Source organism: Carlito syrichta, unplaced genomic scaffold (assembly GCF_000164805.1).
Source record: "Carlito syrichta isolate Samal-C Ts95f unplaced genomic scaffold, Tarsius_syrichta-2.0.1 Scaffold147202, whole genome shotgun sequence".
Classification (NCBI taxonomy): Eukaryota; Metazoa; Chordata; class Mammalia; order Primates; family Tarsiidae; genus Carlito; species Carlito syrichta.
In genome coordinates, this window is record NW_007091298.1 from 99,369 (window position 1) to 126,056 (window position 26,688).

At 37.4% G+C, this 26,688-nt stretch overlaps 1 protein-coding gene across 1 annotated transcript in view; it reads left to right on the forward strand.

Moving 5' to 3' along the window:
- Nucleotides 1–26,688, forward strand: part of ATP6V1H (ATPase H+ transporting V1 subunit H) — a 106,299-nt gene that overhangs the window by 59,701 nt on the left and 19,910 nt on the right. Inside the window, exons 9-12 of the mRNA XM_021708774.1 lie at nucleotides 2,978–3,156; nucleotides 6,623–6,748; nucleotides 17,332–17,433; nucleotides 23,243–23,356. Coding sequence (XP_021564449.1) covers nucleotides 2,978–3,156; nucleotides 6,623–6,748; nucleotides 17,332–17,433; nucleotides 23,243–23,356 — 521 coding nt within the window. The remainder of the gene's footprint in view (nucleotides 1–2,977; nucleotides 3,157–6,622; nucleotides 6,749–17,331; nucleotides 17,434–23,242; nucleotides 23,357–26,688) is intronic.

Sequence of the window (26,688 nt, forward strand, 5' to 3'; positions counted from 1 at the left end):
GAAAATTTTTCCCCCCAGTTTTTTAAGGCATAGCTGAGCTGCTTGGACATAGTTCAGTGGTCAATCAGAGATTTGTGCAGTTTGTATGCAGAATTTGAGACTCCCTTCTTTGAGTTTTTCTTTGTGATTTCTCCTTTCACTTTCTAACTGGTATGGTCATGCTGAACTGTTCTCTGTTTCTTAAGACCAGAGAGGCTGCAGGTTTCTATCTGAGTTTTACTTGAAATTTTCTGACTGGGGCCTGCCCTCAAGAGAAAAACCATGTATAAATCCATAAATTCCCCTAGTACCATTCCCTTTTTCCATGTGTAGACTCCCTTCCAGTTTCTGCTGCCTTTGATTCCTTCAGGTTTTTTGTATTTCATCCAGATTTTGAGTTGTTTCCTATGAAAGAGTTGATCCAATAGGAGCTACTTTACCATTACTGGCAATGAAATCTCTGGAATAGATTTAAAAATTGAACCATTAGATATATACCTCGTTCCCAATATTTCACATGAAACAATAAACAGGGAACATTTAATAGAAATTCAGAAGTAATTTCATGGAAATATCACAAAATCAATAACTTTTTCACAATGATGGCAATTTTAACATATTAGTATGAAACATGTTTTTTTGAAATGATTATTTTTGTTATGGAAATATGGATTTTTGCTTCAAGATATTACTTTTTTTTTTCTTGATGTGTACATGAGGCACCTTCTCTGACTAAACAGTTCCAAATAAGATTGATTGAATACTTTTGCTTTAATAGGTAGAAACTTTTCTAACCTTATAAGACTCCAAGAACTTACCATGGTCACTTTGGTGCTTATGTTTTAGTTTTGTCTTTTTTTTTTTCTGTGAACTATAAAGCCAGAACTCTATATGCAACAAAAATTGAAGAAAACATCTTCAGACTTTTTATCAGCTTGACAATGATGTACCTCTGCTTGGGCTTGGTATTCATTGAGCATCTTGTGTCTGAAAATTTCTCTCACATTGAATTTGGGAGATTTTCAGCCATTATTTCTTCAGATAAAATTTTAGCACCATTCTCTTACCTCTCCTTGTGCCCGTATATTGGACCATTTGAAAACATCTGACAGATTCCTGAGCCTTTTTTCACTTCTTAAAAAATATTTTATCCTCTCCTTGGATCATTTTTAATCTATTTATTTTTTTTATTTTTTTTTGAGTTGGAGTCTCACTCTGTCGCCCAGACTGGAGTGCAGTGGCCGCTCCCGGCCACCGCAGCCTCGACCTGCTGGGCTCCGGCGATCCTTCCGCCTCAGCCTTCCGAGTAGCTGGAATTACAGGCATGCGCTACCATGCCCGGCTGATTTTTTGATTTATTGTGAGATGAGGCCGCGAGGCGGGTTTCGAACCCGCGCGCTCAGGCAATCCACTCACCTCAGCCTCCCAAAGGCGCGGGATTACAGGCTGAGCCACCGAGCCTGGCTTTTTAATCTATTCTTATATTGTATTCTGGACATTATTAATGCTATGTTGTGGAGATTGCACATTCACTTTTTTTCTCCTGTAAATTTTGCTTCCCTGTTTTAGCTAATATTGTATTCATAGCTGATCTGGAACTGCAGACTTTATTTCTTGGGTGGCAGCTCTGGTTGCAGTTTAGATCTCTGGTCTTCAGCTAGCTGCTTTAAGTCTTTCTAAACATACATGTTTTAGGAGTTGGTCAGAGATGTGATTAAACAGAATTTGGGTCCTCTTTCTAGTTCTGTCTTCTGGGATTATCGTCATCCCCATACCTCTAAGCATTCACGGTTTTCCATCTTTACTTTTCTGGTTCCCTAAGCCAGAAATACTTTTTGGCTTTTTTTTTGATGGGTTCTCTGCCTCTGTGCCCGATGCACAGGCTGTACGTAGTGTCAGGATAAAAACTGCAGTGACAGGAACCTGCACTGGTTTCTGACTTCCCTACCCTAGGCAGGTATGAACTTCACACCAGAGTCTATTTCTATTCATTCTTCAGTTGCTTTTTCAGTCTGTCTAGGTTGTATAGTTATTTCTTGCAGGAGAGGAGTTTATTCACTAGGTTCTTAGTCCTTCATACCTGAGTAGGAGTTCATGTGTTGGGTTTGAAGTAATTCTGAAAGCAATTTAATTTAGTTATACTGTTGCTACTCTACTCATGATCTATTTATAATAAAAAGGATTGCAAGTAATTTGTGATATTTATAGATGTAAGCACCGAGAAGGAATCTTAGGTCCACAGATATCTTATTGAGTATCAACTCTGAGCCAGATACTGAGCCAAGCACTGGTGATATCGTGAAAAATAGTAGTTGGTCTGAACTGCTTTCAAGGTACTTAAAATCTGGTGAGAACATAAAGGGAAGAATGATGAGCCCTGTTATCACTAACGATATCACTAACATGGTCAGCTGCATTCCTGGGTTCTTTTTCTGTTTTCCCAGGTGCTTTTAAAAATAGAACATCACAGACTAACACGAGGGAATTTGCCTGACTGTCACAAAACTTCTCTGATAATTGTTTAGGCAAGAACGTTCTTCTTTATCATTGTCTCTTGTACACTTGTGTGCAGATTCAAGAGGGGAAAACGGTGACAGCCTGGAGACTAGGGATGTTTGAAGCAGCTTTCTTTCTTAGTGCCTGTCCTGAGTGCTCCAGGTTGGCAACCAGCGGAGCGCGGGCTGGGGGGCTGTGGAGCAGGCCGTGAGGACGGGTTGTGGCGGATTTCATCTCGAGTGCATTCGTGTTATGCGCCTTGTCTGTGTCAGTACTTAAAGGTTTCTAGTCATCCGGAGTATATGTCAGTAATCAGAAGTCAACTCCTAACGTGGGACAGACACTCAGGAAGAAAGTAAAGGTTTGAGGTAGTCGCCCACTTGAAGGTTGTTGTTAAACCTGAGAGGAGGAGGAGGAGAGAGAGCATAAGAGGAAGTGCAGAGGTCTGAGGACATCACATGACAAATTCTTTAGTTTCTCATGATCACTTTGTCTAACTCAGAACTTTTTAGAAAAATCAACGGAAAGAGAGACTCGCCAAGAATATGCTCTGGCTATGATTCAGTGCAAAGTTCTGAAACAGTTGGAGAACTTGGAACAGCAGAAGTATGATGACGAAGATATCAGCGAAGATATCAAATTTCTTTTGGAGAAACTTGGGGAGAGTGTCCAGGACCTTAGGTGTGTTATTATTTTTAATTCTTATGTGCTGGATCTGTTGGGCTTTGGGGCTTTGTTTTATTTGCATGCCGTGTTAAGAAAATCTGAATTTCTTTTTGCCATCTATACAAATCAAGACATTTCACTAAAATATGTTGTCTTCTGTGAAGACATTATTCTTACATGGCGACACTTGGTCAGAGCTGTGTGTTATTTATTCTTATTTGGGGAGAGTCCCATTGTTTTCTGCTGTCTCAAACTCGTCCAGCTTTGCCCCTCAGGCTGTTGGCTCAACCCCGGTAGAACTCCTTGAGAGTCTTCTCTTAGAATGTCTTTAAGTAGCAGTGGTAGTTTTAATTTGTGGAAGAGCTTTGCCTGTATATGGAGAAAGTATTTTTTTCCCTGCTTTTTGAAGACTCATTTTATTTTTATATTAAAAAAAGATGCCAGGGTGGGTTGAGGGCAAGTGGGATTGGCAGCAGTGGGAATCTGCCTGGGGAAGGGTGGGGGGCACACCTCATCCACAAGGATGCCTGCACCATGAACATTTATATACCTAATCCTGAATTGTACCCCACATCTTTAAAATAAAAAAAGGAGAAAAAAAAGAGAGATACAAATGATGTGCATACAGTAAAGGAAAAAAGCCCTTACACGGTATGGAAGGGACTCCATGCCACTCCCACCATCTTCTCCACCTTGTCTCACCCCCCTACCCCCAACCCTCACCCTCAGTTTCTTGTGTTTGCTTCTGAAAAGCTGCTTAGCCACTCTCTGCCACACACACACACACACACACACACACTCACATACTCACACACTCACATACTCACATACACACACACAAACACACACATAAATGAGGCTCTACGTATTCCTTTGGATTTTGGTCTTTTTCTGCTTCATTATATCTTGATTATCTTTCCCATTAACACATGTATTCTTTGTTTTTAAATGATTGGCATGTTTTTAAAAAAGAGTTTCCTGAAGGAAATCAAGTAGATAATGATGGAGTGTTTGAGAAGTTGGATGGAGATATATATATTTAGACATTTCTTTGGTCACACTTTTCTCCTTCCATATGGACTTAGGTTGGTTTACATAAAACCATGTTATCTTAGAAGTTTGTAATATTTATAGATTGGGTAACATTTTTATCACTTGATGAGTCTCTGGAAATTGCTATTTCTAAGATACATGCATTATTGCCACAGAGGATTTAGAATAAACTGAGAGATACAGTTTTTAAATTACAGCTATTACACACTGAAAATTTTCATATAACAATCATTTTGAGCAAATTATTAATTTCTACCTTAGGAATTAGTTAAGGATATATACATCTTATTCTGGCCAAGTTTGTTTAAGTGTAGCTTACATGAAGAGATTCACCTTAAGTAAAATTATTTTCCTTTATTCTTTTAGTTATTCACCTGAAGACACTAGGAGTGAACAACACAAATTTTACTCTGAAATCAGAAGAGCTCATATATGACAATTCTAATTTCTAGCCTCTTTTGTCTATTCCATATACCAGCTTAGTTATTATATTTAATACTTATTGCAGAATTGTTGATACAAATAGAGACATGATCAAATAGGCAGACTAAGCAAGCCAGAAATTATAGTTTGTGTACTTCACAATAACTTTTTATCCATTGTTTGTCATCATTATATTCTGTAACGTGAAATTTGCCTAATCCTCAAATGTTAGCTTCACTTTTTAGCTTTGAGATACTTACATATATATCTTTCTGAATAAATGTAATATGTCTATAAAATTAAAATGAATAAATAAAAGAAAGTGACTTTCTGGAAATAGCTCCTTCTCTGTAGGTCGATTGGGGTTTGGTAGCCAACTTGGGTTGAATTGTTTGGCTACTTTCTCCATGTGTCGCCTTGTACAACCTTCTTAACCATTTTAAGTCTCAGTTTTCCTTTTAGTAAAATATTAATATCATAGTAACCTTGCAGGATTTATTATGAGATTCCAGCTGCCCAGCAAATGCCTTCCATATAGTATGTCTCCAGAAATGTATTTACTGAATAACCCAATGCAATCACAACCCCAACGCTTAAAAGATTTCACAGAGGTAGAAGGTATTACCTATGTCAGTGGTTTGTAATGAGTTTTTGCAGAGGAAGAAAAATGATTTCTATTATTATTTTTTGTTATGATTTTGTTATTCTTAATTTCAAATATGGATGAATTCTATTATCATGTTTATTTAAAAACTTAAGATTAGTTTTTCTATAACAATTATTTAAGACCTGTTTTTAAAAAAGTAAAATTGTGATAGTTAGCTTTTTAAATGATTTAATCCTTGTTAGCTAATTATTATTACTTTTTTATTTTTCTCCTTGAATTTGGTAACTTGAAAAATAGTTTATCATAATCTGTAAGGAAGGGATTGCCAGTAGTGGGACACTGCCAGGGGAGGGGGGAGCACAGCTCATCAACAAGGGTCCCTGCATAATGAACATTTGTATACCTAACCCTGAATTGTACCCCACATCCTTAAAATAAAAAATTTAAAAAAGAAAGAAAGATATAAATCTAATAGGTTTATAGGTGCAGCTGAAAGAGATTTGTTTCTGGTTTTTTGCTATTATAGGTTTAGGATATGAATGTAAAAATACTAGTTTACTGCTTATAGTAACCAGTCCTACATTAAATTATTTCTTTATTCGAACAGGACACTGATCAACTTAGCCAGTATATCCTGGTTATACTGAATTACTAAGCAACAGGGCTGCTTGAAAGAAAGTCCAAGTATTCCTGACATTGTGTTTGTCTACTGGTTAACCACATTACAGATTTTTATATTATAAAGCTTGGAATAATTAAGTTATTCTCCAGTGAAAGGTTTTTGAATTACAATAAATTGCCATTTTTTAAAATATAGAAAGTTTTTTGTTTTTAATTAATCTATAATGAATTCATTCAATTAATAAATTACCTCTACACTGTTGATAGTCACATTGTAATATATTGCACCAATACGTGTGATTTTGTTTTGTTTTTTGTTTTTATAATGTATTATAGTTTATAATATTTATAGTATAGTAGTATTAGAGTATATTATTTTATGCTAAAGTACTATATTTTTATGTAAGTTCACATTAATATATCTAGTGATCTGGGAAATACAGTATTCAAGTATGATGGTAGATTATCAGATTTTTAAATTTATACAGATTCATGTATATCTTGAGGGTAAATATTTTGAAAACAAGTGCTGATTTTAATGTCTCATGTCCAGCTTCAAATTTGAGAGGAGTGTTGGATCTTAGTGCCCTGAATAAAATTTCACATGATTTATTAAAGATTATTGATGTGGTTTAAGCTTTATTTCGTGGTAGTTTGTTAATATATAAAGGATGGTCAGTCTTCGTAACTAAGTAGTCAGTGAAGATGTTTTATTTTGCTTAATCTGGAGCAACTCTCAGATTCTTATAAACTTTGAATTCTTTAACATTTTTGTAGCTCATTTGATGAATATAGTTCAGAACTTAAATCTGGAAGGTTGGAATGGAGTCCTGTGCACAAATCTGAGAAATTTTGGAGAGAGAATTCTGTGAGGTTAAATGAGAAGAATTATGAACTCTTGAAGTAAGTTTTTTATTTTTCTTTACACTCTTAATGACTTATTCCAATTCCTCACCAACACTTGTTTTTGTCACTCTTTAAATTTTAGATATTCTGTAGTTCTAATTTGTGTTTTCTTCCTGACTAATGTGAATGAATGCCTTTTCATATCCTCTTGACCAACTGGGTGTTCTTTTCTTGGAGAAGTGCCAGTTCAGGTCTTTTTTATTCCCTCCCCATTTTATAGGAGTTCTATATGTGTTCTTAACATGAGTTCTTTGTCATTCATATGTGTGTGTGTGTGTGTGTGTGTGTATTCATATGTACATTCATATTTATCACACATTTTGTCCCACTCTGTTGCATGCCATTTTACTCCCTAATGATATCATGATAAAGAGAAGCTCTAAAGGTTATTGTAGCTAAGTTAATTTTTCCCTGTATGACTGGTGCTTTGCTGTGTCCTTAAGAAGTTTTTGCCTACTCAAGGTCATGAAGATCTCTTTCTATGATATCATCTAGAAACTTTATTGTTTAACCTTTTACATTTAGAGTGCCAGTCCATCTGGAATCGATTTTTTGGGGTAAGGTATAAAATAGAGAACATGATTCATGTTTTTACTGACATGGATAGCTAATTGAATCAGCATCATTTACTGAAAATAACATTTCCCCAGTGCTCTGCAGGTTTTGCCTTTGTCATAATAAAATGACCAAATATGTGAGGGTAGCTTTCTTTTTTGGCAAGATATAATTCATATACCAGACAATTTACCTGTTTAAAGTATACAGTTCAGTGGTTTCAGTATAGTCACAGATAAGCACAACCATCAAAACAGTCAGTTTGAGGACATTTTCATCACTTCAAAAAGAAACCCATATTCTTTACCTGCATCCTCTCTGTCTATTCATTTGCCCAGCCCTAAGAGACCACCAATCTCTAGACTTACCTATTATAGAAATTTCTCATTAAATGGAATTATATATATGTGTGTGTGTGTGTGTGTGTGTGTGTGTGTATATATATATATATTTGTGACTGGCTTTTTTCACTTACCATAATGTGTTCCAGGTTCATCCATGTTATAGAATTAGCAATCTTTCATTCATTTTTATGATTGACTGATATTACATTGTTTGAATAAGACCACATTTTATTTATTTATTCATCAGTTCATGGACATTTGGGTTGTTTCTACCTTTTGGTTATTATAATTATTGCTTCCAATAATATTTGCTGTAAAAGTTGTTGTGTGGACATATATTTTCATTTTTCTTGTTTGTGTAGATACCTAGGTATGAAATTGCCAAGTCATATGGTAACTCTATGTTTAACCATTTGAAAAACTGCCAGACTGCTTTCCACGGGGGTCTTTCTTGGCTGTCAGGGCCTCGAGCAGCCACCACCTCTAGGGTCTTCTGCAGTAGGCTCTCTGGTACCCTGTTCACCCTTGTTGAGCTGGCCTGGCAGCTGCGCATGGACTTCGTGGACTTCTGCATCGTGGGCTCTGTGATCCTGGACATCCGCTTGCAGGTGCACATTTAGAGCGATGACTAAGCTGCCGGTCTCTGGAGCCAGAATGACGGCCGAGGGGCCCGAGTCTTCGCGATTACCTGGCGCCCTCCATGTCTGCTCCCTGTGCTCCCAGCGAGCTCCCAAGAGGGCTGCAGAAAGCCAGCGGAGCCTAGAAAGGGGAGATGCGTGACTCTCAGGAACAGAGACCTTCATACCCACGAAAAGTTTTAAAAAGCTTGACATCCTTAAAACAAGATGGAATTTCAGGATGTGACCATAAGGTCACAGAATGCATTATTTTAAAACAAAGTCTAAAATTTTTAGAAAAAAACAAGTCAGTAAACTTCAGGAATAATGGGGACTGTAAGCAAGACCTGAATAAATAAGTGAAAAGCCTTAAGACTATGCTATGAAAGGCATATATTTCTTCACCCCACTGGAGAAGACAGTGCTAATCAGAAACCTTCGGCAAAAGAAACCAAAACTGCACGGGAAAAGCATCCTCCAAATACCAAGCTTAGAATGCCGCAGGATTTTGAACAAATGGTGAGAGTGTCAGAAAATGGGCTCATTTCAGTGGCTCAGTGGTAACACAAGGATCAAGACCGCGGAGCCAAAGGAAAGGAGATGCTGTCATAGCACAAAGCTCAGCTATTCAGTGAATGGCATTTATTTATAATAATGCAAATGCTGTTTGTGGTTTTTATTTTTTAAGGAAATAGTTATGATTGCAAAGTAGAGCACAGATGCGATCAGGCCGTTTTAAGAATGCCATTGGGAACCTTGAAGGAGGGAGGGGACAGTAAACGGAATGATGGTAGTGTCCTTACACGGAGGGATGTTGAGGGTACGGTCTTGTTGAGGGGAAAAAACGTTTGATTCATTACAAGGCAGCTTACAATGAAGTTTCCAAAATAGCAATATCATCATATTAGGGTAGGTGTTAGGGAGAATAGCATGAAGCCAACAGGAAATGCCCAAAGATGGGGAGTTCAGGTGGGATGTTTTAAAAAAAAAAAAATGAAAGCTGCCTGGTGTATTTGCATAGATTAGAATGTTTTTATTTTTCAGAGAGTGGGAGATAAATTAGTGATCTGCAGATTTTTCAAAATTAAGAAAACAAAACTGAGGTAATTATGAACCCCAGGAAAAAAATAAACATTTTACAATTATACCTCAACTATGAATAATACTAGTCATGTAAAGTCAGCCTTTATGTAAATAATGAATACTGTTTTAACAAGAAGTGATCCTGGAAATTTGGGAGGGTGGGAGAGAAGAGAGATGTGTAATTTTGGAGAAACAATAAAGATCTAGTATAGAAAGGTCCGGAAAAAGCAGTATAAACACGTTTTTCAGAGAAAACAGGAATAAGAAGTAGCCAAGAGTTGAAAGTGGTTGTCTCTGGAGAAACAAAAATCAGGGAGTGGATAGAAAAAAGACAAAAAGTTTGCCGCTTTTCACTGCCAGTCCAGCCATATTATTTGATTTCTTATGAACTATGTACGTGCTTTTCTTTGATTAAAAACTAATTTAAATAAATTTCATTAAAAAATTAGATTCCTTTGCATTTTCTTTATGCCATTCACCCTTAAACAAGGCAGGGATAAGGTGTGCTGATCCCCCCACCACAGTTAAAAAAAAACAACTACCTCTAACTTTTGACTCTTCCAAAATGTTACTAATAGCCTATTGTTGATTGGAAGCTTTACTCATATTGTAAACAGATGATTAATGTATATTTTTGTGTCATATGTATTATATACTGTATTTTACAATAAGGTGTAAGGTAGAGAAAAAAATCTTATTAAGAAAATTATAAGGGAGAGAAAGTATATTTTCTGTTTATTAAGTAGAAGTGGATCATTAAAGGTCTTCCTCCTCCTCATCATCACATTGAATAGACCGAGGAGGAGGAGGAGGAGGAAGAGGAGATGGGGAGGTGTTGATACTGCTATCTTGGGTGGCAAAGGTGTAAGAAAACCCGTGTGTAAGTACACCCATGCAGTTCAAACCTGTGTTGTTCAAGGGTCAGATGTACCAGATTATGTTATCTGCAAATAGAGTTTTACTTCTCATTTTTCAAACTGGAAGCCTTCTATTTCTGAATTTTGCCTAATTGCCCTGGCTATAACTGCTTCTATGTAAATGTCTTTCCGAATTCTTTATTCCATTCTATCATCTATTTGTCTGTTCTTATTCCAGTACTACTTTGTGTTAATTGGTATACTTTATATTAAAGACTCGGTGTCTGATAGTGTGAGTACTTTTGTTTTTCCAAGGTATCTTGGTGCTTTCTGGCCTTATGCATTTCTGTATGCATTTTGGAGTCAGCTTATCAACAATCAGTTTTATTGGTTTATTGATTGGAATCGAATCTCATAGTTCATTCCAGAAGGAAATGATATTTTTTAAATGGTGGTGGGCTTCTACTCCATGAGCATAATATATCCTTTCACTTCTGTAGTATTTCTTTTGGGTAATGTTATCATCTTACCATTTTTTAATTAAACTTATCTCTGTATATGTGAGTTTCTTGATGTTCCTGTGGATCATGCTGTTACAAATTTTCACTTTCTGTTTCAGCTTCCATGGAACTTTTTGTGATGATAGAAATGGTTTTTATCTGTGTTGCTTAGTACAATAATAGTTCATGGCTAAAGAGCACTTGAACTGTTGCTGGTGTGACTGAGAAATTGAATTTCAAAATTTAACTTTGATCATTTTAACTTGAAATAGTCACATGTGGCTAGTGGCTGTCATCTTGAACAGCACAGTTTGTGTCTGGTATCCAGGAATGCTGATATCTAGAGTTCTGTGTTGTAAAGTAGGCTGCCGCTTAGCTCCACTCACGGCCATTTTGGGATTTGGTTTTCTCAATATTTAATATTTGTTCCTCTGGTTCTCCAATTCAGTGTTTTGTTGTTTTTGTTTCATTTCCCAGTTTGTCCTTATAGATTTATACTTACAAAAATTCTCTTATTGTCATTTAAATAAGACATCTCAAGGATCACAAAAGTAAACACATGTCCAATTTTTAGGCACACCCATCTCAGTTGTTTAGACTTCATTTTCTATATATGACTTAGAATGATACATTATTTTCATTTAAACGAAGTGTGGCAAACCAAAGCCAGTAGTTGATAGATGTTGTTGGGACTGGAATAGAAGTGAAAAAGAGCGAATTAATTTTTTACTATTGCCTTGTGACTGTGAGTTTTAGCAATGACAGCTTGGATAATGTTTTTTAAATCTAATAGAGGGACACTTTTTACAAATTATTTCTAAAGCATTACATATATCTTTACTGTGATACACTTAAAGAGCCTTCTGTTTTCTGGCATTAGGTTTTAATTTTTATGACTTTTCCTCACATTACTTTCTTTACCTGTGTATGATCCGCTGTGATTTTTCTGAATAAACAGAAACAATGGTATATGATATTTTTCTTTTATGGTTATGTGGTGTTGAAGAATTTGAAATCATTGCTTGTCTTTAGTTTTTCTTCTTGTTAATGGAAAAACCAAACTCTGTAAAACACAAGAGGTTTATTCGGAGCCTATATGAGTGACTGTGGCTTAGGGAAATCCTGAGAAAGTCTGCGTGAGGTGATCAGATTACAGGTGGGGTTTTATCCATTTCAGGGAGGCAGGGATTACAGGCAAAGGCACAAATTAATAAATAAAACGGAAGGCATACATTGGTTTGGTCCAAAAAGCTGGGGCATCTTGAAATGGAGTTACAAATTGCAGGTGGATTCAGAGATTCTTTAATCTGTAGTTAGTTAAAGGTACAAAACTTTGTCTAAAAACTTGGAGTTAGCAGAAAGGAATATTTTAGTTAAGATAAGGATACTGAGTCAGAGTCAGCCCCAATATGACCTGTTTAGCAAGATTGATGGCCTGCAGGTGTGACTTAACCCTTGGCTGGCTTGGCCTTGGGTCTTGTTTATAATTTGGTATCTTATGGTCACAAAGAGTCTGCTCTGTCTTATGACTCTATTTTAGTATTAATGCTGGTCAGTTGTGCTTCACCTCCACAAGCGACGGAATAGAATGAGTTGTGTCTGACTGCCCTTCCTATCTTTCTGGGAACTCAGTTTCTAAGATTTAACTGAGGTCCGCTTAGCTAAGAGGTAGTCTGTTAAGTTGTTGGGGGGGTTAAGATTTCGTTTTTAGTTTATATTTCTATAAATCATCTACATAGGATGATTGACAGGAAGGACATAGTAATGCTGCCCTTCAAACTAGTTGACAAAATAGACCTAGATAAAATCTTTATTTAATTTTACTATTGACTTTTTTTTATCTGTGGAGAACCACATTTATGTCAGGCTATGGCCTATTTCTAGGAAATTCCAAAGTTAGCAAGTATATGATGTAACTTCATCGTTTCTGTCACTTTTAAAGAATTCAGAAAATACCTTGTAGTTTGTATGTTCATAATTTTGAGCCAGGCTCGGTGGCTCAGCCTGTAATCCCGCGCCTTGGGAGGCTGAGGTGAATGGATTGCCTGAGCCCGCGGGTTCGAGATCCGCCTGGGAAACTTGATGAGACCTCATCTCTACAATAAATCAAAAAACTTAGCCAGGCGTGGTAGTGCGCGCCTGTAGTTCCAGTTACTTGGAAGACTGAGGCGGAAGGATCGCCGGAGCCCAGCAGGTGGAGGCTGCGGTGGCTGGGAGCGGCCACTGCACTCTAGTCTTGGTGACAGAGTGAGACTCCAACTCAAAAAAAAAAAAATTGAAATAAGTATATATTTTGAATAAGGAAATATTCTGAAATAAACCATGGAGATAGTTAAAAGGAAAGCAAAACGAGACAGCAAACGTGTTTTTAAAACAGAGGGAAAATATTGTGCAAGAACAAGAGCAAATTTGTTGAATGATTAATTAGAGTAATAATATGAATTTGAATTTGACTTGAACAGCTGCTTTTCAAGATTACTTTTCTAGCTAATGCCAGAATCAGAATTCACATTTGGTCTAACAACAAAGCTATAGTATGTTGCTGTGTGAATCCCACTGGAGTATTTCATAGAATCGTGGCTTGTGGTTAATGTGGTGATGAAGGTTTGCATTATGATTGATGCCTCTGTTCTTGATTTAACAACTGTATTCAGAGACAGCTTGGAGGGAACTCTCTTTGCTTACCACAAAGTCTTTTCTTAAATTTGTCTTTTGGACATTATTATTGATGACCTGACTAAAAAAAATTGAAAGCATGCTCAGCATATTTACAGGAAATAATACAAAGATGTTTTTATTGTTGCTGAAGATATTCAGTTGATTAATTGGCCTTGAAGGCTAACAATTAAAATCATTTCTTTGTTTTGTAGATTTGACTAGAAAGTCTCTGTAATTTTTTCCAGTTCTAACATTCTTTGACTCTAGGGCTATGCTTTTTAAATGTTAATAGAGATCTTGTTAAAATGCAGATTCTAGCTAAGCAGCTCTAGAGTAGGGTCTGTGATTCAGCATTTCTAATGAGGGTCCAAGTGATGCCCATGCTGCTGGATTACACAGCATACTTAGGGTATGGAATCTCAGCTATTTGGAGAATGACTTAGGCCATTGAATATGGTTTGAGGTAGGGATTGGCAAGCTTTTTTTTGGTAAAGGCCCAGGCAGTAAATATCTTGGACTTTGTGAGCCATTTAGTGTCTGTCACCACTGCTCAGTTCTGCCATTGAAGTGCCAAAGTAGCTATGGACAATAAGTAAACCAATGAGCGTGGCAGTGTTCCAGTAAAACATCATTTACAAAAACAGGTGGCAACCAGGTTTGGACGTGAGCTGTCATTTGCTGACTTCTGGCTTGAGGTATTTGGAATGTCAATCTTAACAAGGTTCAGAAAATATGATTAAATACAGAGATTATTTGAGCTCAGAGCTTGAGGATGGCCACCTACGAGCATAGATTAAAGTTTCCCTGAATATACACTCTGATTAGCAGCAGTTACAAGTGGGTTTTTAAGGAAAAAGAATTAGCAGTTCCTAACTTGTTTACCAATAATTTATATTAAAATAACAAGCTATTGATTGGCTATACATTGTTCTTTTTATCACAAATTCCAGGAACATAAAGATAATGTGTGAGGCAGCCAATCAGGAACAAAATCCCTTTAAACAGTTGTTCCTGGGCTCATACTCAATCTCTCTGGGCCTGATAAATTTTGCATATCTCACGAGCTCAGGCTACTCTGATTTTTTTTTCTCTCAATAACAAATGTTATGCTTTTAAGGAATTTTATGTTGATATAATTTGCTTATAATTTCAAAAATAATTTTTAAACATTAAGTAAAGCAACATCAAAGAAATTTAGTCTTGAAATTAGTGTTTCAATGGAGTTAAACTTCATTTTAGAATAATTTCCGTGTTGGTTTTCAAAATGCATACATGAATTGAAATGTTAAATATAAATACATGTGTGAAAAATCGCATATATGTCTTGTTTTCATGTGTAGGGTTTCATGTGCATCATTTGAGTGACTTGGTAGCAGCGCTAGGTTGGGCTCTGTTTTGTTTGAGCTAGAGTCAGTTGTTAATAATTCAGATTTCAAGCTCAACATTTGTTGTGTCCTGAGGCAAATTGCCTAATTTATCTCAGTCTCATTTCATCATTTTTGGGTTGTTGGGAGGAATGTTTTTACACAGGGTTTGAAATATGCACACACATAATCAGTGGTCATTCCTTTCTGCTCTACTACTTGGAAATTCAGATTTCCTCTTTAATCCAGCAGATAGAAGGAGTTACTTCATAATGAAATAATTCATTGATTAACAGTAAGGGTCTTTATCAGTGTTTCCTATTGTTTGTAATCTTAGCTGTTTGGTAGGCTGAGATGGTGACAGAAAAAGGTAGGCTGAGACACCTTAAACTTCAGTCTTAGGAGACATTGCCAATTAAGTATCATCTATAAACCAAAGTAAGCAAGCTCATAGATTTCTTCAAATTTTGAGCAAAGTAGAGTTTTATTACCCCTTAAGTATTTTCTTTATTTAAATGATATAAGCAAAGATAGTTGTCATTTAAGTTGTTTCCTAGTGAAGATTTTTAAATAAGATCTATATTTTGTAAATGAATTGTTTGTATGCCAACAGATGACTAAATGGTTTCAAAATGTTTTCAATCATATATTTTAAATAATTAACAATTCTCAGGAATAGTAACATTTCGAGCATTTCAGTAAAACTAGGTCACTTTTTTTTTTTTTAAGTGTGTATTGCTATATTCTTATAATTCGAGTTATATCAAACAGCTTGGTCCAAGCCTTTCAAACACTCCAGAAGCAGAGAGAACTAAAGTGGACAGGTTCTTTCTGCTTTTCAATCTCAGACTTTGCTCCAGTGGGAACCATAGTCAACAGACTGTAGTAGAAAGTCTAGTGTTCTTTTGATGCATAGACATACCTTACCTGCATTTTTACAGAGTTATTTATACATGTTACCATACTAAATGTATTAGTCTGTGACTTGTCTTTTCCACATCCTGTAGCTTGGGGTCACTAAAAATGACTATCTTAGTCTTTTTTTAAGACACAGACATCTTTGTGGAAATGTAAAAATATTTCTGTAGGAAAGATTTCTAGAAACAGAATTGTTGGTTCAAAGGGTCTGTGTCTTTTAAAGTCCATCAGAAGCTGTCAAAATTATTTTTCCCGATTGGCATTACCAATTTAACACTTAAATTATATATGCATTTATTTTTCAGCAAATGTTTATTGCACATCTTTTGTGTTGTCAGTACAGTTCTAGGTATTGCCATTACAATGGCAAATAAAACAAAGTCCTTATTCTCAGTAAGTTCACGTTGTACTGGGGGAGAGAAAGACTATACAAACAGTTAAGTAAATATATAATGACAGGCGGTGAACAGTACTATGAAGAAAAATGAAGTAGAAAAAGGGAATGTTGGGAGAAGGGGGTCTTAGGGTGATCATGGGTTGCTAAGGAAGGGGTGACATTGAGCTGAGAACTAAATAAATTATATTCTCTTGATATACTAGTAGGTTCAGTTCGCTAATTGCTTAGGGTTTTCATGTATCTTTGAGTGACGATTTATAAAATATTAGAAAGCATTTGTTTAATGTAATAATCTTCTACCTGACCATTAAAAATTTTACTCATTTTGATTGGTTACCCAGTTATGTCCTGCTTGTAGAATGAGTTGAAAAGTTTTCCGTCTAAGGTTCTTGAGCAGCTAAAAGAAAATAGGAGTGATCTGTTCCTTGAACGGTCTCTGTTTGCACGCATGAGGAAGGCTGTCTTTTCCCAGCTCCTTGGATTCTGAGCAGTGCCATTCCCCTCCCTGTTCACTTCCAAGGACATGTATACCCCCTGAGTGAATGCACCCTTTCCCTGGTGGTCCTTGAGGACAGAGGCAGAAACCATGTATATGGGAGCCCCTCTGCTGCTGTTCCCAGGCTCCTGTTCTCAGAAGTACTTGTCAGTAAACTGTTGGTAAACAGCAGTTTACGCCATACAGTTGCACTAGGGAAAGTACTAGAAGGGCAGGGTAAGAGGATAGTAGATTTGGGCTGCCTTCTTCTAAGGAATATTCACTTGCCAAAGTATAAAGTGTATTTTTCAGTCTTTTGTTAGAGTTGGGACAAAAAGAGGGAAGATGTGTGTACTTACTGTTTAGTCCACTCTCTTGACCAGGCAATGAAAGTAATTTGTTCCAGTACTAACGATAATAGGTCCTGTGGGTTACTTAAAATGTATAACTAGGGAAGATCCACTGGTCTTATATTAAAATAACTTTTACTTACATTCTGGTGTCTTTTTTGAGGTGAGAGGAGTCCCTGATATTTTGGGAATTGTGCATTATGTGTGTGTGTGTGTGTGTGTGTGTGTGTGTGTACACACACACACAGATACATATACATAGATGTACTATACATTGTGCATTTGAAAGTAATCTGTTGTATATGCATAAAGGTTTGAAAACTGCTAACTGAAGTGTAATAGTGAAATCCTTAGAAATATCTGATTATATTTATAAATGTCTGTTTTCAGGAAGATACCTGCATTGTTGTGATCTATAGCAGAATTAGAACTTGATCTCTTTTTGGGTTAAATTTATTTCAGAATCTTGACAAAACTTTTGGAGGTGTCAGATGATCCCCAAGTCTTAGCTGTTGCTGCCCATGATGTTGGAGAATATGTGAGGCATTACCCACGAGGCAAACGGTAAGAGAAAACTGTTAATTTCGTTTGGTTTTTGAGACCTTCAGTACAGAATCCTAAATCATGTACTTCTCTAAAATAGAGTAGATTAGCAGAGGAACTAACAGAGTAAATGAAATCAAGATTGCCACAATAGTGGGAATTGTGATAAACCCAATTAAAAATGAGTTGTATAAAGATGTAAGTACACTTACATAATACTACTGTGTAGTAGTCAGTGAGATCACATTAGCTGTTTCATGTTAAAGATTTTCTTTGGTTTGTGTGATTTAATTCAGTAGCCATTTCGTGAGTACTGGCTGTTTTTCTACTGCTAATTATACTTACAGAGTTGAATTAGACATTGTTAATGACTTCAGTAGGTTCAAAGTATAAAAGTATAACATCTGTAAAGAAAAGTTCCAGTAGTTGCATAGTAATGGAATTATGTATTTCAAGTATTGAAGTGTGGGAGGACACAAGTACTGCTGCTTTATAGGTGAGGTGTTACATAGATGTGGTAGCAGCAAAAAGACAGGTTTGTTTTAGAGAACTAAGAAATCAAGATGCCAATATCATTTATATAAAGGGAGGAAATACTAAATAGGACAAAGGGGCTGTTTTATTTTGTTTGGAAAATCAGAAATATCTAGTGCTGTCCCATTGGCTGATTGGTTCCCTAATCTATAAAATTGGGATGATGATTATATTTCTTTCTTATGAGTTAATGTGAAGAGTAAATGAGTTAATCCAAGTACAGTGTTTAGAGCAATGTTGGTAGGTAATATTTGCATAGTAAATACTCATTAAATATTAGCTGCTTTTTATTATTATTCATGTTAATATTTTGTATTCATCAAAGCTAAAAATGAGGAAGACATACAAGAGTATTTATCTTATTTATTAAATGACAATGTCAAGATGAATAACCCATGGCTCCTTAAAACGTGAAAGAAAAATTGGAACAACAGTTGTAGTTAGATTTTAACATTCTGTGGTTACTCACGACTTCTTCTTATATATAAATACTTAGACACTGTGGGTTGCCCAACAACTGGAGCTCCTCTAGAGAAACACAAGGCAAGTGGCAGATGGGAAACTACTCAGACTGTTGGTATATACCTCAGGGAAAGTGGAGGTTACTTTAGTGTAACTAATGAATCACTCAGTGTTTGAACTGCAGGATGTTTTCATTCTGATCCAGTGGTGTAAACCCTTGTCACTGGTCTTGCATAGAACTTTGTTCTAGGTGTACTTCAGAAAGCTGTCACAGATGCAGACGGGGTGTGTGTGTATGCATGTTTGAAAAAGAGCTTAGTACATTACAAGAAGCTTAGAAAGCAAATGGGAAATGGTTAAGAGGAGAAAAAAACATTTTTGGGAGAGAATATTACAAGTTGAGTATCCCTAATCAGAAATGCTTGTGACTAGAAGTTTTTCAGTTTGGACTTTATATTGCATTACTGATTAAGCATCCCTAATCCAACAATCTGAAATTCAAGATGCTCCAATGAGCAATGAGTGAGATGTTAGCGTCCAAAAAATTTTAGATTTTGGAGCATTTTGAATTTCACATTTGGAATGCTCTACCTGTAACAAGAAGTACTATATTCATGCTTCCTTCCATATTTAAAAGAAAGCATTAAAAGTTCCTACACTATTTCTTGCAACATTATTATAATAGCAAAAATGCTTGAAAATAAGCAAAATATGCAATAATAGTGGCATAGTTAAACAGAATAGTGCATAAATATATATCATGAATTTTTGGTGGCATGGGAAGATGCTTGTTAAACCGTGATAAGCTGAGCAAAACACATCAGTTATTAGATGTGAACATACACATACTACATGAAACAAAGCAATAAAAATATTAACAGTGACTCTCTCTCATCTATGGAATTCCAAATTTTATTTGTTTTTTTCCTTGTAGACTCTGCGTTTTCTGGTTGCAAGTAGGGAGGGGAAGCAAATATGACCCTTTGGGCCAGTTCAGTCTTCTGTGGTGCTTCTACGTCTGTCTGTATGTGAAGAATTGACTTGTGACACTTGCCATCCCCATCCCATGAGGGTGGTAGGAGAATCTCCCAATTGGGAAGAAAGAAATGTGGAAAGCACATATAAATCACACTTGGGTATGGTCAGGATGGAGCACGAGTGTCTTTGCCTCTGTTGGCCAAAGTTTCCACCGTATAAATGGTGTCCTGTTGGTTGGCAAGTCGGAAGCCTCAGTCTCAGGGGCCCAGACTCTCCTGCCAACTGAGGTGGCTGAGAAACCTCAACATCACCCAAGAGCCTGTCTGCTAAGTAAAGTTTCTTAGGACCCTTGAGGCATATTCAGATGCTCAGCCCCCTGGCATTCAAGGAAAAGCTGCTGTCTTTTCAACTCCCATCACCAAAACAGAGTAGACTCTTGGGTTTTGAAGACTGTACATGCTGCACATGGGCTTTCTACGTGGTCCTCCATATTGGCTTACCGACCGGTTGGCAGCCTTTGTGTTAGGGCCCAGACCAACCACTGCACTGGAAGCTGTCAGCACTCTGTGGCATGCTCTCTATCTTGTGGCTGTACAACTTGAATGTCCCCTTTCAGCTATGGTCTCTGACTGGTGATTTTGCCGATTGGAACCTCTGACGAAGGGAGATGGCCTCCATTCAGAGGAGTTTGGATTTGTCATTTCCCTGACATGGATACAGGTACACATCCCTTTTGGAAAGCAGCTCTGCCTGCTGCTGTCGAGCTGACCCAAGTAGGCCTTGAGACTCAGCCACATCATGCCCCCTGAGGTCTCAAGCATATCTTCTTGTGTATAGACAGCACTTATGCTGATAGCTAGTTGGCAACACAGACCTCAGAATGGAGTCATGCAGCGGCTGAGTTCACAGACTAGACTAACTAGAAGTAACTAAAAGGCCCCGGTGACAGTCAGTCATCTTTGGTGCTCTTGAAGATAGGCATTTTCTCCTCTGTCTCACTGCAGTAGGTCACATGGAGATACTAAACAATAGAATTCTTATCAAGATGTTTTAAGTAAACTCATCTGAATTACTTAAACTATACTAAGAAAAGGACCTTTAGAACAATCAAAAATAGTTCTGTGCTTTTTAGAATATTTAAGGTTTACTCTAAAATGACATTTTTCTATTTCACCAGCTGGTATATTTCTTAAATGTTCTTACTAGGGTTGTACTTGTTAATCGTGTAATATTTTAAGTCCTTAAAACTGAACTTGCTATTGACTCAACTTGTTTTGAAATATGGTTATCAAGGTTATCCCTATTAGACAATACCTAATAAATGAAGTACTTGAATCTAGTTCTAAAAAATCATGAAATATCTTGTCTTTTTAATGATGTTTTATAATCTACCAACTGGAAAAATTATTCTTGCTTTTTTTTCAAGTATTTATGATATAGGACATTTATATAATCTGAAAGTAATTGATGTTTCAATTGCATCTGGAATCCAGAAGATGAGAAAATGTGTTTCTTTTGTAGCATTTGGGAGGATAAGGTTTTCTACCCTCTGTGAGACCTGTCGGCTCTGAGGGCAATAACATATAGTTTACAAATGAATGCTGGGCATTCATGTAGTTTACAAATGAATGCTTAATAAGTAAACATAATAATGTCCATTGCTAAAAGCAGCACTTCTAAATTTACTTGGCAAGTGGTAATATGAGAAGATGGCTGCAAGGGGCAAGAGTTTAGAATGTCAAAAACATTGCTTTTACTAGGCAGTATATTTGTTGTGAGGATTACATGAGATGAAAAACATGAGGCATTGAGCACAGCGCTCTACATGTGCAAAAGGGGTCACACTGGTATTACCAAAAATGGTGTATGAGCGCTATGTTTTTTATAGTCATATTTCTCTCATAACATGGCAACTCTTTGAGGTTGTGTTTTGATCCTCATTATTCATGGATTCCAGATTTGTGAATTTTCCTGCCTGCGAAAATTTATTTAGCCCTCATCTCAATATTTGAGGCACTTCCAGATACCCGTCATCCACGGATATGTGTAGAATGTTGAAAAATTTGAGTTGCCAATGGGCACATTTCCAGCTGAGGTAGTAAAAGGCAACGTCTGCCTTCCTATGCTTGCTCTTCCTCTACAAACAAGCTTCGTTTACCTGGTCTATTTACTGCCACGTATTTCACATTTGTGCTTTTTGGGGGGGTGATTTTGCTGTTTTAAACACCTCCTAAGCCTACCGTCTGTGTAGTGTTCCTAATCGCAAGAAGACTGTGATGCACCTGTGGAGAAAACGCTTGTGTCACATAAGCTTCCTTCAGGCAGCAGTTACAGTGCTCTTGGCTGTGGGTTCATTGCTCAGGCAAAGTCTAGGGAACAAGGGGCATGTGGCTGTCCTCTGTGGAGTGAAGCCAGGCCCCAGTGGCTACTGTGAAGGGCCTTGTTGGCTGTTTTAAGAGTTTGGGTCTTTTTGTTAAGAGCAGTGAAAGCCACTGAATTGTTTTAAGTAGGAAAAATGATATTCAGAGTTTGCTGAGATCCCTTTGACTAGAGTGAGGAGAACGGATGGAGGGAGCGCAACTCTGTGTTATCCTCATTGCAGCAGACCTGGGCTTTGCGTACTGCAGGTACATGGGTTTATGCTCTTTAGTTGTTACCATCATGCTGAACAAGGAGATGGCCTTGTTCTCACTGTCTGGCAGGGAGGAATTTATGAGGTAATGGCTTGCCTAGTTAACCTATCTGATAAATGACAGAGCTGGTATATTAGAATAAGGCAATGTTTTAAAGCACAGCACCTGGCACATAATAAGCACTCACCTAGTGTTTGGTTACACTTATATTGTACTTCCCCCCCTCAATTCAATATATATACTTTAAATTTGGATTTAAAAAATAAAATATGAAAAGGTAAACAGGTATAAAAGCATCCCTCTCATCCCTGTTCCCCACCACTTATTTCTTCCTGGTCCCAGAAACCTTACTGATCTGGGAGATTTTCTTAAACCACTAAACACGCTTTTGCATTACAGTGTTGCTTGTCACTGACCACGTAGTAGGTACTGTTCACCAGACAGTTCTGGTGGATGAAGAGCAGTCAGGGAAATCCACACAGTTGTGCTGGAGTTGAGAGACTCCACAGCTCTATCTGTAACCATACCATGGCTAAGGAGCAGAGGACCTCTTTTCATTCTTGAAATAAGTGGATTTTCAGGGTATCAAGGGTGCGGTGATAGAAAGCAATGTCAGTTATCTTGAGGCTCTTGAAGATGTGAATTTTCTCCTCTTTCTCCCTGCTTGGAAGGTCATGTCACATATTTCATCATTATGAGAAAGGAGCAGATATCTTATAATCAATACTCCTTTCCAGGAAATTAACGAGTGCTCTTTAACCCTCTGTCTCCTACTTCTGCACTTAAACCCATACCTATTGCACAGCACAGTCACTAGTGAACTTGATATTGATCTTGTATTATTATGCAGATTAGATAGTGTTCAATACTGATTTGAAGGAAGCCAGAAATATTGGCAATAAGGAAGTTAATACCCAACTACAGTACTTAGAAAACTATAATCTAGAATACTATTGTCTGTGTGGTATCCAGGTAGATGATATTTTCTTGGATTAAGAAACAGTTGGATTTATCAGTAGGAATTCAAAAGAAAAAATATTTGAATATTTAAAATCTGGTTCAGAGAAAATGATTTTAAAACGATATGTATGTTGGTTTTCGTACATATATTGTCACTTTCACATATAAAATTCCTTGGTGTCTTAGTATTTGAACGTTCTACTTATGAACAGCGTGAGTTTGAATGTAATTGCATCTCCTCACCAAGTCTTTTTGGTTCACAGGGTCATTGAGCAGCTTGGTGGGAAGCAGCTGGTAATGAACCACATGCATCATGAAGACCAGCAGGTCCGCTATAATGCTCTGCTGGCTGTGCAGAAGCTCATGGTGCACAACTGGTATGCCACAGCTTTTTGCTCTCACTCGTATATTGTCTGCAAGCTCTCATTTGCCCCTTCTAAAAGTTCTTTGTAAATACTCTGATGATTGTTTTTTTTAAATCAGTGATTTTGATTAAAAACTTTGCAATAGAGTTTAGTAATTTAGAGTACTGCCATGACAATTTTTAAAAAACAGACTACTCTGCCGACCTCAGCCTGTAATCCCACGCCTTTGGGAGGCTGAGGTGAGTGGATTGCCTGAGCCCGCAGGTTCAAGACCCGCCTGGGCAGCGAGACCTCATCTCTACAATAAATCAAAAAATCAGCCAGGCGTGGTAGCGCGCGCCTGTAATTCCGGCTACTCGGAAGGCTGAGGCGGAAGGATCGCCGGAGCCCAGCAGGTCGAGGCTGCGGTGGCCGGGAGCGGCCGCTGCACTCCAGTCTGGGTGACCGAGTGAGACTCCAACTCAAAAAACAAAAAAAACCGAAAAGCAGACTGCTCTAATGGTCTCACAGAATGTTAAGAGCAGTGAAAGCCACTGAATTGTTTTAAGTAGGAAAAATGATATTCAGAGTTTGCTGAGATCCCTTTGACTAGAGTGAGGAGAACGGATGGAGGGAGCGCAACTCTGTGTTATCCTCATTGCAGCAGACCTGGGCTTTGCGTACTGCAGGTACATGGGTTTATGCTCTTTAGTTGTTACCATCATGCTGAACAAGGAGATGGCCTTGTTCTCACTGTCTGGCAGGGAGGAATTTATGAGGTAATGGCTTGCCATTAGTCAAAGTAATCACGTAAAAAGCAACTCCAGAAGTAACTAAAAAGACCCTGTGACATAACTAAATCTGTCTCTTTTGGAGTTGAATACAGTTGGACTACTGATTACTTTATAGTCACTGCAATTTTGCAAGGTTTAACTCTTCAGCACACAGTTAACCTGAGTGGATTTTACCAGTTCACATAAAAGTGTTAAAAGTTGATTGATCAACATGAACACTGATTAACATTTTATTCATTATAGCTCTTAGCTATGGAAGTAAACAGAATCGTGCTTTTCTGTTGTCTGTCTTCATTTTTATTTATTTATTTATTTTGAGTTGGAGTCTCACTCAGTCGCCCAGACTGGAGTGCAGTGGCCGCTCCCGGCCACCGCAGCCTCCACCTGCTGGGCTCCAGCGATCCTTCCGAGTAGCTGGAACTACAGGCGCGCGCTACCATGCCCGGTTAATTTTTTGATTTATTGTAGAGATGAGGTCTTGCCAAGTGGCCCAGGCGGGCCTCGAACCCGCGGGCTCAGGAAATCCACTCACCTCAGCTTCCCACAGGCTGAGCCACCGAACCTGGCTGACTTCATTTTTAAAACAAAAACTATTGACCTTTTTGTGCCCACTTAAGATAAATTAAGAAATGACTGTCTAAATATAATGAAGAGCCTTTGGTGTACCTGATGGAACAAATGAGGATTCCCTCTGGCATGGCTGTTTTCTCTGTAGGTTGGATGTTCCCTGCTTTCAGTGCTCATCTAAACAGCTAAGATGCCTTTCTATTCCCCACTCTCTGGAGGGATGTGCTGGTTTTGGACTGTTTTTGTTAAGGCACAAGACACAAATCATACACTGCCTATGACTGATAGTCATGCTGCCAGCACTTTCAGGGAAAGGCTTAATGGCGCATTAGCATAAGCACGTTTGAAGATGAAGGCAAAGACAGTATCGGAGACTCTCCTGAGTAGTTCATCATATGTATTATCTGGCATCATTTGTTAAATATTGTGGTCCTGCCACTGATGTGCTTTTCTCATAAATGCTGACATTTATGCATTCTTGCAATAACTGCTTTTTGAGAACTTGCTTTGGAGCCCTGTGTAAGTGCTGATACAGACGTGGTGGAAGTGGGTACAACTTCCATAGGATGATTAGAGAAGGCCTCTTTGAGTAGGCCAAGCACTTAGGCTGATAGGAAACATCCATACAGCTCAATTATTGAGAGTAGGAAGCATTTCAGGTAGGGGGAATGAGAGGGGAAGAAGGCTGTGAAGCAGGAATGAGTTTGGCTTGTTTAGAGCAATGTATGGGGACTTACTTGGTTGTAACTCTTGGGGTGGAAGTGCTCCTGTTTCAGGGTAAAGACCAGGGCTGCAGGTCGACATCCTGCAATGCACAGATAGCCCCCAACGTTAAAGGAGTGTCTGGCCCTATATGGCAATGCTGAGGTTGGGAAACTCTGATTTGAATGATAGTGCAAAGGCCCGCATGAGAAAATGTGGTTAGGGAGGGATAGACAGAGACCTGATCACGTAACGTCTTATCAGCTGTCAGTTGACTTTTAATGAAATGAATTGAAAACCATCAAAAGGCTTTTAGGTGGGTAAATTATGAGATTTCATTTAAGTTTTTAAAACATCACTTTGAGCACGTTCTGGAGAATGGATTGTACAGGGATAAGTGTGAAGCAAGAAAAGCGTTCTAGTTGGCTTTCATGTTGGTCTAGGGTTCATATGGCTGACAGCTTGGACTAGACAATAAATGTTGAGTGCGCTTGGGCAAATTTCAGAGCTAGTTCTGGCAGATTTTGATGGGCTGAAAGTGTTTTTACTTTTTTTTTTTTTTTTTTTTTTAATATCCTTGGTGCAGGAAGAATGGAATCAAAGGAGAGAGTACTCCAAGATGTTTTTTATCTATTTAGCAGGAGGAAAAACTTTTGTCAGTAAAACATAGACTACTCCACTGGAGTTCTCTCCTTGTTTCACTTTGCCTTGAGCTAGAGTTTTTCAGCATAAGTGAATTATTTGATAATTTCGTGTCTCTCAGTTTGCTTATGTCTCTCTTGTGAAATTAATTTAAAGAATGTTGGCATTTAATAGCATTCAAAGCTGTTGCAACCAGTGGCCTTTTTTTTTTTTTTTTTGCCAGATGGTTTTCTAAAGTTCCTGTGAAAGTCATAGTTTTTTCTCTTTTTATTGAAGTTAGCATTGTTGAAATATAATTCTTGTTTTATTAATAAGAAATATTTTCATTTTGATAATTCTTTCTTTTGAAGAGCTTGTTTTTGGATTTAGTAGTTTTCTTGTTTGTTTTTCTAATTGTGTATTCCTGTTGTGAAAGAAAAGATGTGTGTGAACTAGAATTTTGACATTTTCCCTTTGCTAGTGGAGGTAATATTTTGGTTGAGAAATTTTATTGTTCAAATGATCATACATCAAAGTTGAAATATTTAAAATTTGACTTTTTCTTAAATTTAGGAACCAAATTTAGTCTCATAGTACATTTTTCCATGTGTGATTATATGAGGGAGAATATATATGTCTTTATAAACAGACTGGTTTATTCACTCTTTGTCATTGACTGAT